Here is a 15,525-nt window from a genome sequence, read left to right on the forward strand (position 1 = left end):
GGCTCTTAAAGCTGCTCTTTATTTGCATGTTCTGGAGAGGAGTCCAGGATGAAAAGGCTCACACGGTTAAGAGCCGCCTTTGGATGCATGTGTGCATGCGTGCGTGTGCGTGTATACCTAAATTAGGGATGGGCATCTTAAATGCTAGAGGGGGGGGGTCACAATTTGTCATGAGTGCTACTGAGGAGGCCGCATGGCTATATGCACTTCCGAACCAGATGGATGACAAAAATGCTATTTTACACATGGACAAAATACGTACATATGTGTAAAATATGTGCTCTGATCATATTTCATGTTTCATAATACATTTCTCAATGCGTGTATAAAAGCACCCCTATCCTAACCCATCTTTTCTTTTTTTGTGTGTGTGTGAAAAGAAAAGAAAAGAAAAAAATGACTCATGCCAAAGAAACTCCCAAAAAACCCTCAAGGGGCTTGACTAGTTTTTAAGTTTTTAAGAGCAGTCAGAGCAAACAAACATAAGCAGTCAAAGCTAACAAACATAAGATAGGAAACAAATGCAGAAACAATGATTCAGCAAGTACAACATTAGGTTTTTCATTCAGCAATATGTTTTTAATAGACTTCTTAAATGATCTTTAAGGAAAGCTTTACCAGGTCAGGACGATGCAAATTCCAAATTCCATATCATGTCGTCATGTATGTAATTCTAAATCGTGATGAAGTGCTCTGTGATTGGGTGTGTGTATGGGGGGTGGGGGGAAATGGCTGAAGAGCTGTTTGTGTGCGTTAGTTGTGAATTTGATTATTTGCTAGAAAAGAATTTATTAAAAAAGGGAGTCTTCTGTTCAGTGACACGAATACAAATTAAGCGACTTGCCATCTATGGTGAATGGTGGGTGATATTACAACTTAAAGTGGTACTTCACTTATTTAGCCCATTATAGCAATGCAAAGTTAATTTTTGTCTATAATTAATTTGATACTTTGATTATTTTTCATGTACAATTAGTACCTTTAAAAACACATTTTGCAACTTGCTGTCGACTGAAAATGACATCACAAGGGCTCAGATAACCAATCACAGCTCACCTGTTTTCTAGGCTTGGTCAAGTGACATTCACAAGCTGAGCTGTGATTGGTTACTTGAGCCCTTGTGATGTCATTTTCAGTCGACAGCAAGTTGTAAAATGTGTTTTTAAAGGTACTAATTGTACATAAAAATAATTAAAATGTCAAATTTATTATAGGCAAAATATTAATGTTTGACTGCCAAAAATGGCTAAATAAGTAAAGTATCTCTTGCACTCATAAATTTGCATATTATGCCCCCCCCCCCCAGTATTTCCCCCCCACTGTTTATGAAAAATAAATGTTTATCAGTGTTTTGATGTGGTTTGAAAAAAATTTCAGCAGTTTTTTTTTTTAAATACTTTTTTTGGTTTGTTTTAATTAAAGGGATACTTTACTTATTTAGCCATTTTTGGCAGTCAAACATTAATGTTTTGCCTATAATAAATTTAATATTTTCATTATTTTTCATGTACAATTAGTACCTTTACAAACACATTTTGAAACTTGCTGTTGACTGAAAATGACATCACAAGGGCTCAGGTAACCAATCACAGCTCAGCTTGTGAATGTCACATGACCAAACCTAGAAAACAGGTGAGCTGTGATTGGTTACCTGAGCCTTTGTGATGTCATTTCCAGTCGACAGCAAGTTGCAAAATGTGTTTTTAAAGGTTCTATTTGTACATGAAAAATAATGAAAGTATCACATTAATTATAGACAACATATTAACTTTTTATTGCTATAATGGGCTAACTAAGTGAAGTATCCCTTTAAGTGGCCAGTCAGTGTGGTCCACCAGTTGCCCATCCCTGCCATAGATGGTTGACCCTTTCAACGAACCCCTGTTCTCAACACTTTAGACCAGAAACTTGGTCAGCATCACACTCCTTCCAACCTCGTTTGTAATCTCATTTGTCATTTAATCTCCCTCTTTCAGATCTTCCCACTGAGGGGTCCAGTGGACGGAGGGACCCGCCTGACGGTGCAGGGCAAGAACTTGGGCCGCAGTGCTGAGGCAGTCAAAGTGTCCATTGGAGAAGTAGCATGTCAACTCCTGCCTGAGCTCTACACCGTCTCTGTTGAGTAAGTATCACGTAAAGCGGGTCACTGGCGGTGTTTTGGTCGTTGTTGCTGTCATTACGGGAACAATTGTTGTCATTGTGAGGTTTCAAACTTGGAGAGAGTGTTGGGTTTGGGTTTCTTGTAAGCTTCAGCACGTTTTTGTGGTGCTTCTTGACCTGCTCAATAGGTCAAGGGCCTTGAGATGGCTTCTGTTGTGAATAAACAAAACTGGCATAACAAATTTGCACGTGAACGCATCTGATCTATGTATCTATCTATTTCCAAAACTGTTTAAATGCGCACAAGATGATATTTACAATAGCTTGCTGTCACAGTAACCCATCCTGCTATCTGGCAGGTTAGTGGTCAGGCTTCTCGGGCAGGCAGTGATGCGAGAGTGGCTGAGAAGTCTGAAAATGTTGACATGTCAGCTCTGAGCAATCAACGTCACCTGGAAAGCAAAAAGGAGACGAGAGAAGGCTGAGGTCTGACATGGCAGTCGACGGGACTGGCTTCATTCATTTCAGCTCACAGAAGAAGCCGCCGTGGTGAACCAAGAGCGAATGAGAACTGCATTAAATGAATGAGGGGAAAAAAAAAAAAGTCTCAGCCACAGGTAGTTAATAGTCAGCCGGCGGGTCACGTGTACCTAATCTTACGTCCAGTGAATGCAATTTAAGCATATTTATTTGTTATCAACCGCTCACAACTATTTGTATGCGGCACATTTCTCACTTGAAATGACTCCGTAGCCGAGGGGATTATCGCAACGTAACCATAGCGACAGCAGGGCCGGCCGTCACAACAGAGCCGGATGGAAGTCAGCAACTTTTTTTGCAAATCCATTGAAACTTCCCGGAGCAGCTCAAATGGAAACGTTTATCTGGTCGCGCTCCGCTGAAGCCCGTCATTGCATTCAGAGCGGGTGTGGCCGTGACCCGCGACTCAAAGCTGTCACTCTGTCAGCCCCCCCCACCCCCGACCTGCTTGCGCAACAGGCAGCAATGAGCTCATCTTGTTTTGCATTGGCACTTTGTGATGACAGCAATGTATATCCTCCACAAATCACAACATGTCCGATGTGGTCAGCACATCGCGCTCGCCGGCTGCTTGATGTAATTGGATGTGATCCCGTGTCATCATGCGCATTCATTTCATGTCTTTACGTTCATTCTTACCTGTCAAGCGTGAAATGACGTGGCCAAGTCAATATTTTTTGGAGCCGCGTATCAGAAGCAAGTTTTTCAGATTTTGGTGCTGCAGTGACGTCCTTGTTGGGATTGTTTACATCAGTGGTTCTCAACCTCTTTTCAGTGATGTACCCCGGTGAATATTTTTTAAGCCAAGTACCCCTTAACCAGCGCAAAGCATTTCTGATTTGGAAAAAAAACAAAAAAAACACACTTTAAATTTGATTTGATTTATTGAACATATAAACAAGCAAACAGCAGAACAACAGAAATGAAAAAGAAAAGAAGAGAAAACCCCAATAAAATCATCAATCAATCACAGTTTACATGTTCAAAAGGGAGCAGGAAGAAGTTAAAAACTTATCTAGTCCTATCCCTTTTACTTTGTATATTTAAACTTATTTAATTATTAATACAATACTAGTTTACTATTTTTTTTTTTTTATAAAATGTATAAGCCTGGTTATATATACAAGTGCACTTAGACATGCGTGCATTTGCCAATAACATATATACATGAATTTCCTAGACATATACCATAATACCTATCTAAATCACATACACATACTCACATATACAATTTTCATACTCTGGTCTGACATAAGTAATGTCAGACCAGAGTATGAAAATTGTATCAAATTGTAAATCGAATGCTGTGCCATCATAGTGTGATTTTATTTATTTTTTTAATGTGGTCTCATGAACTATTATATAAATATATATAAATATATTATAGAAATAAAAAAGAAAAACTAAAAAAAATAAATAATTACTTTAATTTTAAATAAAGATTTATGTGGTCTCTTGAACTATTTAGAAATAAAAAAGAAAATCTAAAAAAATAAATAAATAAATCATTTACTTTTAAATAAAGATTTATGTGGTCTCGTGAACTATTTAGAAATAAAGGAGAAAAAACTACAAAAAAAAAGAAGAAATAATTACTTTAATTTTAAATAAAGATTTGTGCACATAAAAAATTATCATCAGTGTCCTCCTTTGGGCTAATTGATATCAAAGCATTTAAATCAATATTGAATGGAATGGCAACGTAAAGTCTCGAATTGGAAATGGTGAGTTTCAGGCCTGACGAGGTGAGCGTTCACAAGTGAGTGCTAAAACGAAGCACACACACTTGCAAGCTGTCAACATGTGATTGCTTTCCGTCTTTGAGGGGCCTCACGCTGTGCTGTTTGTCAATGGCGCCATCAACCAGACGCACACGCACACCTGACTGTTGATGAGCCTCGCCATCCACTCGTGGAGGTCAGAGACGTCTTCTCAACTGGCCCCCTCAAAATGTCAGCAGTGGGCTGCCGCAGGAATGCGGCTCAGGGTTCAATCCCGCCCACCCGCCTCTCTTTGGAGTGTGCGTGTCCTTTGACTCACATTGTCAGACATAATCAAAACGCTCAGCATGCACGTGCACACAAACAGCATGTTGCGTCTAACATTTGCTCAGAGAGCTTCTTCAAGCTGATTGTTGTGTTTTTCTAAGAAACAGATCAGCTTCATTCGATCCTTTCGTCGTCGAGTTTTAGCCCGGAAAACTTGCGCAGGCTTGCATGTGCTTCATCATGTTTGTGTCACGACATGAAAGGATGCAGCGGCCCGCGACTGGCCGTCTAATTTGAATAGGAGATCATTACACGCGTGTGAAATGACGCTCTTGTAATTCGTACGTGCAACAACTGAAGGCTGTCGACGCAGGTTGGCTTCAGTCAGCAAATCTGACGAATGATTTATGTGCGTGTTTTCTTTCTCATGCTTCTTAGGTTCACGTTTGGGGGGGAGTTCAAAACAAAGCGTTTCATTTCCATGATTTCGGTTGGAGAAACTTGAGGCTTGACATTAAAGAGATGTAAAAAGATGGCAAGCCGAACAAAAGAATGGACAAAAGTTGTCCACGCAGCAGAAACAAGAGCACCCGAGAGCGTGCAAACCACCGCCAAGTCCGGAGAAAAATGCACGATGGTGGCGGACGGATTGCCTAACATGCTGTTTGAGGGCGACTGCGCTCCAGATCACAAAGCAAAACCCCATAAAAGCTTTCTGAGGCGGTAAGCCAGCAGGGCGTCTTCTCGGGTCCAACATCAGGCAACTCTGACCTCGCTCATGCTCGTCTGACTGAATTGCGGAACTCCGAGAAGAACGGAAAGTCTTACAGCTGCACAAATATGGATCATTTGTCTGCCTTTTTGCTGTTTTTGCTGTTCTTTGTTGCTTTCACAAGCCTGAATGAGGGTTGGCTGTTTGTCGTTCTCTATCCTTTTTATGTTACCTTGGAAATAATCACAGATGAGTTGGAAAAAAACAGAACTGATTTGATTAGCATATGAACTAATGTCCTTTCTTCCAGGCTCGAATATGGGGGCGGCATGGTGCGGTAATAAAGTGGTTGTCTCGCAACATTGAGGTTGTGGGTTCGATCCCAGGCCATTGTGACCGTGTGGAAGTGTCATTGAGCAAGATACTGAACCCCCAGTTGCTGCTGATGCTTCGCTATCAGTAGGTGAATGAGTAGTCAAAATGTGAAGCGCTTTGAGGGCATTGTAAGGTGGAAAAGCACTTAATGGAATACTATTTACTAGGGATATCACGATACGATATAATCACAATACGAATGTCACGATATGATAATTATCATGATATTGTGGGGAGGTTGACAATATATATAAAAAAAAGGTCACTATATTGAATGAAAATGAGCTCATACTGTCTTTGCAATGCACCTGGCTCAAGCACTTATACACGTGAGCTAACCTGAATGAGTGGAAAGGATACGTTTTTGAGTAAACGAAAGGAGGAATTATTAGGTATATAATTATAGAATACATTTTAATCCTTTCACCTATTTGTTACATTTTTGGGGGAATATTGTGTGTAAAAAAAAATATATGTATATGTTGTCTGTTGAAATGCGTGTATGTTTAATCAAGAGAAACAGTTACAAAAAAAAAAGAAAATGAGCTCATACTAAAAAAAAACAAAAAACAATATTGTGCTTTTGTACATAACAGCAATGCATATAAACAACCTACAATTTCTAATAACATTTAATAATGAGGCAGTTACTTGCTAATGCACACACATATTGAGTTCCTCCACATATTGACTCGGCTCACAAGCATATTACATTTCCCTTCATCTGACCATTAGTGTGGATTTTAAACATAGAAGGACCAAAACATGCCTTGAAGAAATTTAACTGCACTAAAAAACTAGCCACCAGAGGGTGCTAGAACTGCACAAATGGAAATCAACCTGACTTTTTTGAGCCGATGTGCTGCTTTTGATATCGTGACATGACAGCGTCAATATCGTGTCAGTTTTAATATCGCGATATCACGATATTGCCACTATCATTACATCCCCGCTATTTACCAGTAATTGTGGGCCCACAGACGGCACCAGAGAGTCGCTGTATTTCAAGTACGAGCGCTCTCATCAACATGGGCAGCTCGACCTCACGCAAGCTCATCCCCCGTCTGTCTCGTCACACCTCTCCCACATGCACCGCAGCACCGCCGCATACTGTATGTACTGTAAATTCTTCTGTCAATCATGCGCTCCCACTCTCCAAAGCGCTGTAGCACCAAGCAGCTGATTAAATATGAATCTATTTTTTTCTTGTGTGTAGAAAAAGCTAAATGATTGCTCAGGAAAACAGATGTGGGAGCTGATCTACTCACCTTGCGTCTCTGCAAATCGGGCAAAATTGTCACGCAGTCTATTTTGCAAGTTCTGGGAGGAGCAGATACAAATAGATTGGTTGAATACGTGCATGTGATTCATAAAAGCCAAGATGAATTGCTGTAGCGGATTCTTGAGTCTTTAACCCTCCTGTTAGGTTGCCGGTCAAATTGACCTGTTTAGAAAGTCTAAAGGGGAAAAAATACCAAACTTAGGTCCAACTATGTCTGCCAGCTTTTGTTTTTTAATTTTTGTTTCTTAAATATTAAAAACATTGTGTTGCATTATGATTGGATTAAAAAGGCAGGTGTGACCTGACATGGCTGTGCCAAACTGTTTTTAAACTTTCTTTAGCGTGAGCGGTAAGGGGGGGGGGGGGTAGAGACACTTTTGGAATGCCAAAAAAAAAAAAAAGACAATTATCAATGATGCAGCATTGAAAGGTCGCCTTCTTTGCCAGTCACAAGAAGGAGTCATGCCATATCACATATAGTCTCACCCTCTTAAAATAATTGCCATTGTCATTTCTTTGCAAAAAAAATCTTTTTTTTTGCCTAAATCATTCATCTCCTCGTGATGCAAATGGTTCATTTTTTGTGTTTCCTGAAAAATCTGTGGGTAGAAGTTTAAAAAATAAAAAATGTTGCACAGGCTTCAGTCCAATGGAAAGAAACAGAACTTTTATGTCCTTGCTGGCGTCCTCCAAATGGCTTTTGTCATACATTTCTTTTCTGGAACTCCAATATGTTTGTTTGTCTTGTTCACTTCTGCTTCCAATTCCATCACTTCAAACTTGATTTTGTTTGCGCTGCCCACTCCCATTTCAATTTAGCAGCAGCTATTTGGAAAATCTGGCCCACAGGGTGTGAAAATAGGAGCGCCCCCCCCATCCCCCCCCCCGGCCCCCCCCCCCCACACACACACACACTGTTGCTGTCTGTTCCCGGGCGCTTGATACGCCGTGAATATGAGATGTCCCTGATGATGAAACACACGGCTTAATGACGGCCAGCAGGCTAGCGAACGAGCCTCCCGTGTGGCTCGACACATCTGGTCCGAGGTGCTGTGAACTTTAGCTCTCATAATATCGTCAGGCTTATTGGATTTCACATGCAAATGTGATACGCTTTGATGAATGAGTTCATAACCTCCATACGGCGAGATTCATCATGTCTGCCGTTTCCTGTATTGTCCTCTCATTGTTTTGACGACGATTATTAAATAGGCGGAATTCTTGAGTGCTGTCCAGTTCTGCTTGAGATTAGCCTGTGTTTTTTTTTTTTTTGCGCAGGCTGGTGTGTGTCACTGGGAGGTCTCCGCTTGATGGGACGGACGTGGTCCAAGTGGACGTGGATCAGAGTGGGACGGGGACGTCAAAGGAGAGCTTCTCCTACTTGGTGAGTTTTCAGCCGCGCCGGCTTCCGCATTCTCCTCCTCTCTCTTGTTTGCCGCTAACGCACCGGGAGGTGTCGTCGCCAGCCAGCCAACTGAGTGTTAACAGATGCGCTTTATGGCTCTGAAGAATGCGAGGGTGTGGGAATCTGCAAACGTCGATGGGAGCAGCAACACAGCGCCGTTGTCATTCTGCGCCGGCTGCCAGTAAAAACAAATCACGTCCCGCCGGCTGCGTTAATTGACCTCGGGCCCATGCAGGCTCCCATTAGATGAAGAGTTTGCAGGAGTGGGAAGAGCCATAAAAGCCGCTTGTGTCATCTTATTTACAAGCAAAGCGCTTTTAATATTCAGTGAGGCTGAAGCAGTCCATCACACGAGCGGCTCCTGGGGGCCAGCGCGCCCGTCAGATAAATCAGCGCCCGATCTTCAGGCAGGCGTCACTTGATATGGAAGGACAAAGGGAATCCAGGAGAGCGAGCGTTAGGCTGTTTGGCCTCGCTGCCCTTGAAATGTTTCGCTCCAACTGACTGCAGGCTGGTGAAGGGAAAGCGGTGGAAGGCTAAATAGTTTTGGAGACAGGATATTTGTCTCTATCTCGTGGGTCAGACCTCAGGAAGGAAACATCTGCCTCCTTACAGCCGCCCAAACACACAATAGGTCTCCTCCGTCGACACGCTGAGGAAGTCGATCCTGTCAGCCAGGATGAGAGCTTTTGCCCGCGGCGCAAGTTCACCGAGGGGTAGAAGCTTAGGACCGCAAACGGGGATATTCATCTTCAGCCGCCTCGCACCTTATGCCAACATGCATTTTCACACGCACGCGCGAACAGCAGCGACGGGTTTCTGCCGTTTTCACATTCGCCTTCGGAGAGCCGCTGCTGCAGTCAGCAGCCGTCTCGGTCGATGTGTGAAGACGAGCTATTTAAACCCTGAGCTGGAGGAAAAGTTGCATTTTTGTCAGCATCAGGAAGCAGCGCACACAGTGAAAGATGTTTTGCTTTTTTAAGCGTTCGGAAAAGATGATGCAGGCTGGCCAAAAGCAGATTTAGGACTTAAACGTGACTGCACGCCAAGCACATTTACACACCCAAATGAAAATGATCAAAACGAACGTTGCTGGAAAACGTTTTGTTTACTTTTCTTGTTGAAAGGATTCTGTTATTTAGCCACGTTTTACTTTCAACACTTGATGTCAATCCTCAGCAAATCAATAAAAAACACAGTTTGCTTTTCCTTTGGCGGTTTCACCAGCACATTTGTCCTCCTCGTATCTGTTTAGCAACAAGCTGACAGCACGTTTTCTATTTTTCAAGGTTATTTCTGTTAACGAAAACTAACAAAAATAACTAATTAAAAAAAACATTTTCGTTGACAAAATAAAAACAAAAATGCTTTCATTTTAGTCTTTGGTAATTAATTTAATACATGAGCCTTTTGGGTTGTTTTTAAATGTGATTTAAGTGTATTCATTTCTATCATTAAACGGAAAGTGTGTCACACAGTCATCTAGCAGCAAGCAATAGAAAATCACCTTTAGATGACGTCGCTCCTAGGCAACAATTTTTGTGGTTGGCCTTTGGCTCCAATGGCTCACCTCACCTGCTTTTTCATTTTGTCATGGTGTTTAAGTAATGCAATTTTTTAAAATGAAAATTAACTCTGAAACTTACGGAAGCGTATTACATTCACTTTGGGGAATAAAAAACTTGTTTTTTTTTGGGGGGGGGGCTTTTTCTGTTTTGCTGAATATTGTTTTCTGTTTAACTGCATATTATTTTCTGTCATAAAAAAAAAAAAAATCCGAAAAACGGGGAAAAAAATATTCCAGAAAAAAAAACGAAAAAAAAATATTCCGAAAAACAGAAGCTGGCGCTATTTTTATTACAGTGTTCCCTCGTTTTCCGCTGGGGTTAGGTTCCAAAAAATACCCGCAATAAATGAAATCCGCGAAGTAGTTAGCTTTATGTTTTACAATTCTTATAAATGTTTTAAGGCTCTAAAATCCCCTACCACACAACTTAGACACTTTTCTCATTGAGGCATTTACACACAAATGTTCTCACATTTCTCTCTTGTTCAAACGTTGATAATGTTCAAAACTTCAGAAATTTTATAAAATGGGTATATTACTGTAAAAAAAATATGCAAAATTGCACTTAAAAAAAAATCCGCGATACAACGAGACCGCGAAAAGTGAACCGCGTTATAGCGAGGGTAGACTGTATATATTTATAATATTATAGTATATGAAAGTGTCCACCATTAGCGAGTCTGCAACAAGTCACTTGGAGTTAAGAGTTCTAAAAAAAAATATTCCGAAAAACAGAGCACCAGCTTCTGTTTTTCGTATGTTTATGCTTTTTTTTGAGTAATTTTTTTATATACCGGTATATAATTTTTTCCCCTGTTATTCTGAATTTGTTTTTCTGTTTTTCTAAGTAATTTTTCCTCCTGTTTTTCTGGAAAATATCCCCTACCCCCCAGTTTTCGGAATATTTTTTTATAACAGAAAAAAATATTTAGTAAAATAGAAAAAAATATTCAGAAAATCAGAAAATTAAAAAACATAAATAAATACAAGCTCTCCCCAAAAAAATTATCAGAAAAACAGGTTTTTTTTCCAAGTGAATGCAATACGTTTCGTAAACTCAACTAAAACAAACTAAATTTAAAAAACAAAACTCAAAACCAAATAAAATATAACTAAATGACAATTCCAAAACTATAATAACCCTGCTGCTTAGTCTGTGAGGATTCGAAGTAGGTTTGAAGTACTTAGACAGGAAGGGGTCAAGGTTGACAACCGCTGACCAGCGAGAGGATGACCCACAGACCAAAGTGCTGAAGAGACTGTAGAGGTCTGCTCGAGCAAGGCACTGAACGCCTTCTTGTTCTTTGCTTTCAGATCCCAAAGATGGTGTCCATGGAGCCGAGGAAAGGCTCCCGTGCCGGAGGAACCAAAGTGACCATCATTGGGGAACACCTGGGAATCGGTTCTCAAGTTCGAGTCCTGGTCAACAACACGCTGGATTGCGCCATCACATCGTGAGTATCCGCTTTGCCGTCGGCAAGAAACGCTTCGGTCCTCCCGGCCGTTCATAAATGATCCTGCACTCACATTTGTCTTCCCGCTTGATGGATTCAGGATTTGTTACGACTCCGCTAATAACTAAAAGCCTTTGTATTCCAAGAACCAGAAAGAGGGAACACATTTTGGGAATGGAAACATTTCCAAGACTGGATTAAGGCGCTTTATTGAAGTCCGTTTCCGGTCTTTTAGGCAAACAGATGACACCATTGAGTGCACCATGCCTGCCCTGCAGGCGAGCAGCGAGTCCGTGCGAGTGTGTGTCCACTTTGAAGACGGCACGTGCCAGACTGAGCGACTGAGCGCCACGTACACGTACGAGAAGAACCCCACCATCAGCTTCATCAAGCCCGATAAGAGCTTCCTCAGGTGGGTCAGACGACATATGACGCTCCCGGTGACTTTTTAGCTGAGTCCGACGTCCGTGCGTGTGTTGCAGTGGTGGCAGGACCATCACAGTGGTGGGCCACGGATTCGACTTGGTGCAAAGTGCCGCCATGCAAGTGCCTGGAATTGGGCACACTGTGAGTCATCATCACAGATTTCACTTTTTGTGGGGCGGGGTTGTATCCACCCTGCAACAAGCGGTGTTTACTCTACGCACACGTCACTTCCTGTTCTGCTGGTGTGTTTTTTTTCCAGCTGTGCGCAGTTGTTACGTCCACCTTGATCACATGTCCGTCGCCGCCCTCCACTCAATCCCAGCCCACTTCGGTGCAGTTCTACCTGAATGGAGTCCTCTACACGGGTGACCGCCCCTCCCTCTCCGATACTGAGGAGGCGGAGGAAGAGGAGGAAGAGGAAGAGGAGGAGGATGAAGAGGAGCTGCACGAAGGTCACTTCCTGCTGGAATACGTCGAGGACCCTCAGTTCTTCACGGCCAACAAGGAGAAGTTGATTAAACATCACCCAGGAGAGCAGCTGACTCTCATCATCAACGTGAGTCACGTGACTGCAAACATAAACACGTCATCCAAAACATATTCGGGAGGATTCATAAAGACACAAGCCTAACGCAGCATTTTGGAAAATGTGAGCGTGAAAAGGTCAGTTTCAGGTTTTTTTTACAAAGTGATAATATTGCTCAGTTTAGATGTATGTGTGTTATTTTGACAAATTACTGACTAATCTAAAGTGCAAATGGCTTGCGCGCTTTAGAATAGAATAGAATCTTTAAGTGCCAAACATTCAAGTCATACAAAACTATAAAAGACATTTCATGAAAGATGTAAACTAAATATATCTACACATTTAAAACAATAAAACATCTCAAATATGAACCCAATTGATGATGCAATCAATGTGATTGGTTGAAAAAAGGTTCCATTTTGGGGTCTCCAGAAAAGTGAGTATTTTGGAGGTGTTTTATGGCCTTCGGGCCACACTTTCTCTCCATGTGATCAGGGAGGAGGTGGGACAAAATACACATTTCAAGTCTGCGCTTTTCTTACCTCTCTGAAGTCTCATTATGAATGTAGACGCAAGACAAGTGCTTCCCACTGTTCACATCCACATTTGCAAACACTTTTAGGATTTAACAATGAGAAGTGTGGAGCTAAAAGCATAGGAGAATATCATAATAAGAAATATATTTTAAAATGGTTTCAAAGCCATCATTTCATTGTGAGTACGTTTTGTTTTGCCGTTTGTTTCGCACACTTTCGCACATTTTGTACGTCTGGCGAGAGAGTGAGAGCGAGCACAGCACAGCGAGTACTCGGCTACTTTCAAACGTGTCAAATAGTAACCTCGGTCTTCTCATCTTCTCTGCTTTGTCTGATGAATGCCCGTCAGCCCTGTGCTGCACAAGCCGCACTTTTGCCGCAAGTTTTGACCCGATGCTGCAAATTGCAATCTGTCAGTATTTTGTGTTAGTCTGCAAAAGTGCTCGTGCGCATCCTTCACAACACACGTATTCAAAAAGATTGAGAATCCCGATCCTAACTTCAGTTCAGCTGTACTGTACAGTGTTTCCTCGTTTATTGCGGGTTCATCTTTCGCAGCCTTGCTGTCTCACGGATTTTTTACAGCATGCTTTTATTTTTCTTTTTTTTTTTTTAACATGTTTTGGGGTTTGTTTATTTATTTTGGTCTTTGCACCTCCCTATCTCTCGAACCCTACGTCTGACCGTGGACATATGGGCAACCGCTGATTCGTTTCGACGAGACCTTTCCAATGGTGTCTGTCCTGTCGCTCCACGACATTGCATAACATCCATCCATCCATCCATTTTCTTGACCGCTTAATCCTCACAAGGGTCGCGGGGGGTCATTGCAAAGCAAGTACAATTTAAAAAATACATACTTTTCATGGAAAAAAATGATTGTAAATGAAAAAAACAAACAAATGAAGAATGAAAAAGCATTCATAATAATCTAAAAATCATACCAAAACTAAATATATATATATATATATATATATATATATATATATATATATATATATATATATATATATATATATATATATATATATATATATATATATATTAGGGGTGTGAATTGCCTAGTACCTGACGATTCGATTCGTATCACGATTCGCAGGTCACGATTCGATTCGATACCGATTAATCCCGATACGAATTTATAAGTCGATTGTTGCGATTTTTTTTCATTCAAATTTAGAAAATACTAATCAGTAAGCTTGTAGAGTGTAAGATTTATATGAACATGTATTATTTATTTATCTGAAATTTCAGTCTTATAGAGGTTGTAATCTGTTTCATGTTTGAACAGCATTAAAATAAAATATTAAGGCTTAATGTTCCGTTCATATAACATTCTTGCATGCTCAAGGTGTGAATCCTAACCCGAAGTCAGACGTTTTGTTGAATATTTTTCCATTAAAAATGGAAGTTTAAAAATGGATTCACACACACACACACACACACACAAAAGAAAAGGCAATGATGATAAGACGTTGAATCGGTAAGACTACCGAATGAACAATTCTGAGCTCTTTAAAAAAAAAAAAAAAAAAAAAAAAAAAAAAATCGATTTTTTTTTAATTGAATCGATTCGAGAATCGCGCGATGTAGTATCGCGATATATCGCCGAATCGATTTTTTTAACACCCCTAATATATATATATATATATATATATAGTACTGTAATATGTACATTTAAAAAAAATGGGAAAAAAATTATGTAGATGAAAAAAACATATATGATGAATGAAAAAGCATTTATAATAAAGTAAAAATCATACCAAAACAAAAAAAAACCTATTTAAAAAATGAAAAAAATATATATAATTAACGGGAATTAAAAAAACAAAAAACATGAACGCGGAATCCATTATCGCTGGTAGTTTTTGGAACGTAACACCCACGATAAACTGTATTTAACTTGAAGTTCAAAGCATTTGTTGTTTTGTTTTTCAACATTTATTTGCAAACAGGTTTTATTCAATCTCTATATGACTATTTGAACACAGTGCCAAAAGTTTGAGAAAAACTTTTTTTTTAGAAGTGAGTGAAGTTGCAGCAGAGAAAGTGAGCGAGTGGCTTGTTTGTGTTTGGAAGCTCAGCAGTAAAGCGAACCGCTTCCACTGCAGGCAAACGCGTCGCCGTCAAAATGCATCCTGGGAGACGGGCGCTGGGTGGGGGATGGGCACCCGTGTACCTGCGCTGCCAAGCACCTGTCGGCACAGATCCATCGATCCATCCGGCCGGCCAGAGGGCTTCCTGCTTCAACACCGTGTGACGCCGCGTGACACGACGTGCTAATGGCGGCGCGTGAGGCCCACGCTGGGCCGGCCGGCGTGCTGCTTTCCCTTCGTGTTAGCCAGCCAGCGTGTGCGTCAATGACTTGTCTTGTTTCCTGTTTTATTTTCAGACTTGTGCTTGACCCGAAGGCAGAAAAGAAGCTGAAAAGAAGGAAAGACAGTCTTTGTTTATTAGGAGCGGGGTTGACAAGCAGTGTTGAAAATAAGGAGTTGAGCTGAAATGTGGCTGGCTTTGCCTTGGGTTTGTCTTTTTGGGACCAAGCGTCGGTTGCTCGTGTTGCTTGTGCACATTTTACAAGATGCTGCAACATATTTTTTTCATCATCGCGTGA

At 40.9% G+C, this 15,525-nt stretch overlaps 1 protein-coding gene across 2 annotated transcripts in view; it reads left to right on the forward strand.

Annotated features, from left to right (window-relative positions):
• The window catches only part of plxnd1 (plexin D1), an 89,725-nt gene that overhangs the window by 45,772 nt on the left and 28,428 nt on the right, over positions 1-15,525 (forward strand). For both annotated transcript variants that reach the window (XM_077513183.1, XM_077513184.1), the window contains exons 13-18: positions 1,977-2,122; positions 8,276-8,381; positions 11,284-11,423; positions 11,659-11,835; positions 11,906-11,990; positions 12,109-12,405. In XM_077513183.1, coding sequence (XP_077369309.1) covers positions 1,977-2,122; positions 8,276-8,381; positions 11,284-11,423; positions 11,659-11,835; positions 11,906-11,990; positions 12,109-12,405 — 951 coding nt within the window. The remainder of the gene's footprint in view (positions 1-1,976; positions 2,123-8,275; positions 8,382-11,283; positions 11,424-11,658; positions 11,836-11,905; positions 11,991-12,108; positions 12,406-15,525) is intronic.

Source organism: Festucalex cinctus, chromosome 2, assembly GCF_051991245.1.
Source record: "Festucalex cinctus isolate MCC-2025b chromosome 2, RoL_Fcin_1.0, whole genome shotgun sequence".
Classification (NCBI taxonomy): domain Eukaryota; kingdom Metazoa; phylum Chordata; class Actinopteri; order Syngnathiformes; family Syngnathidae; genus Festucalex; species Festucalex cinctus.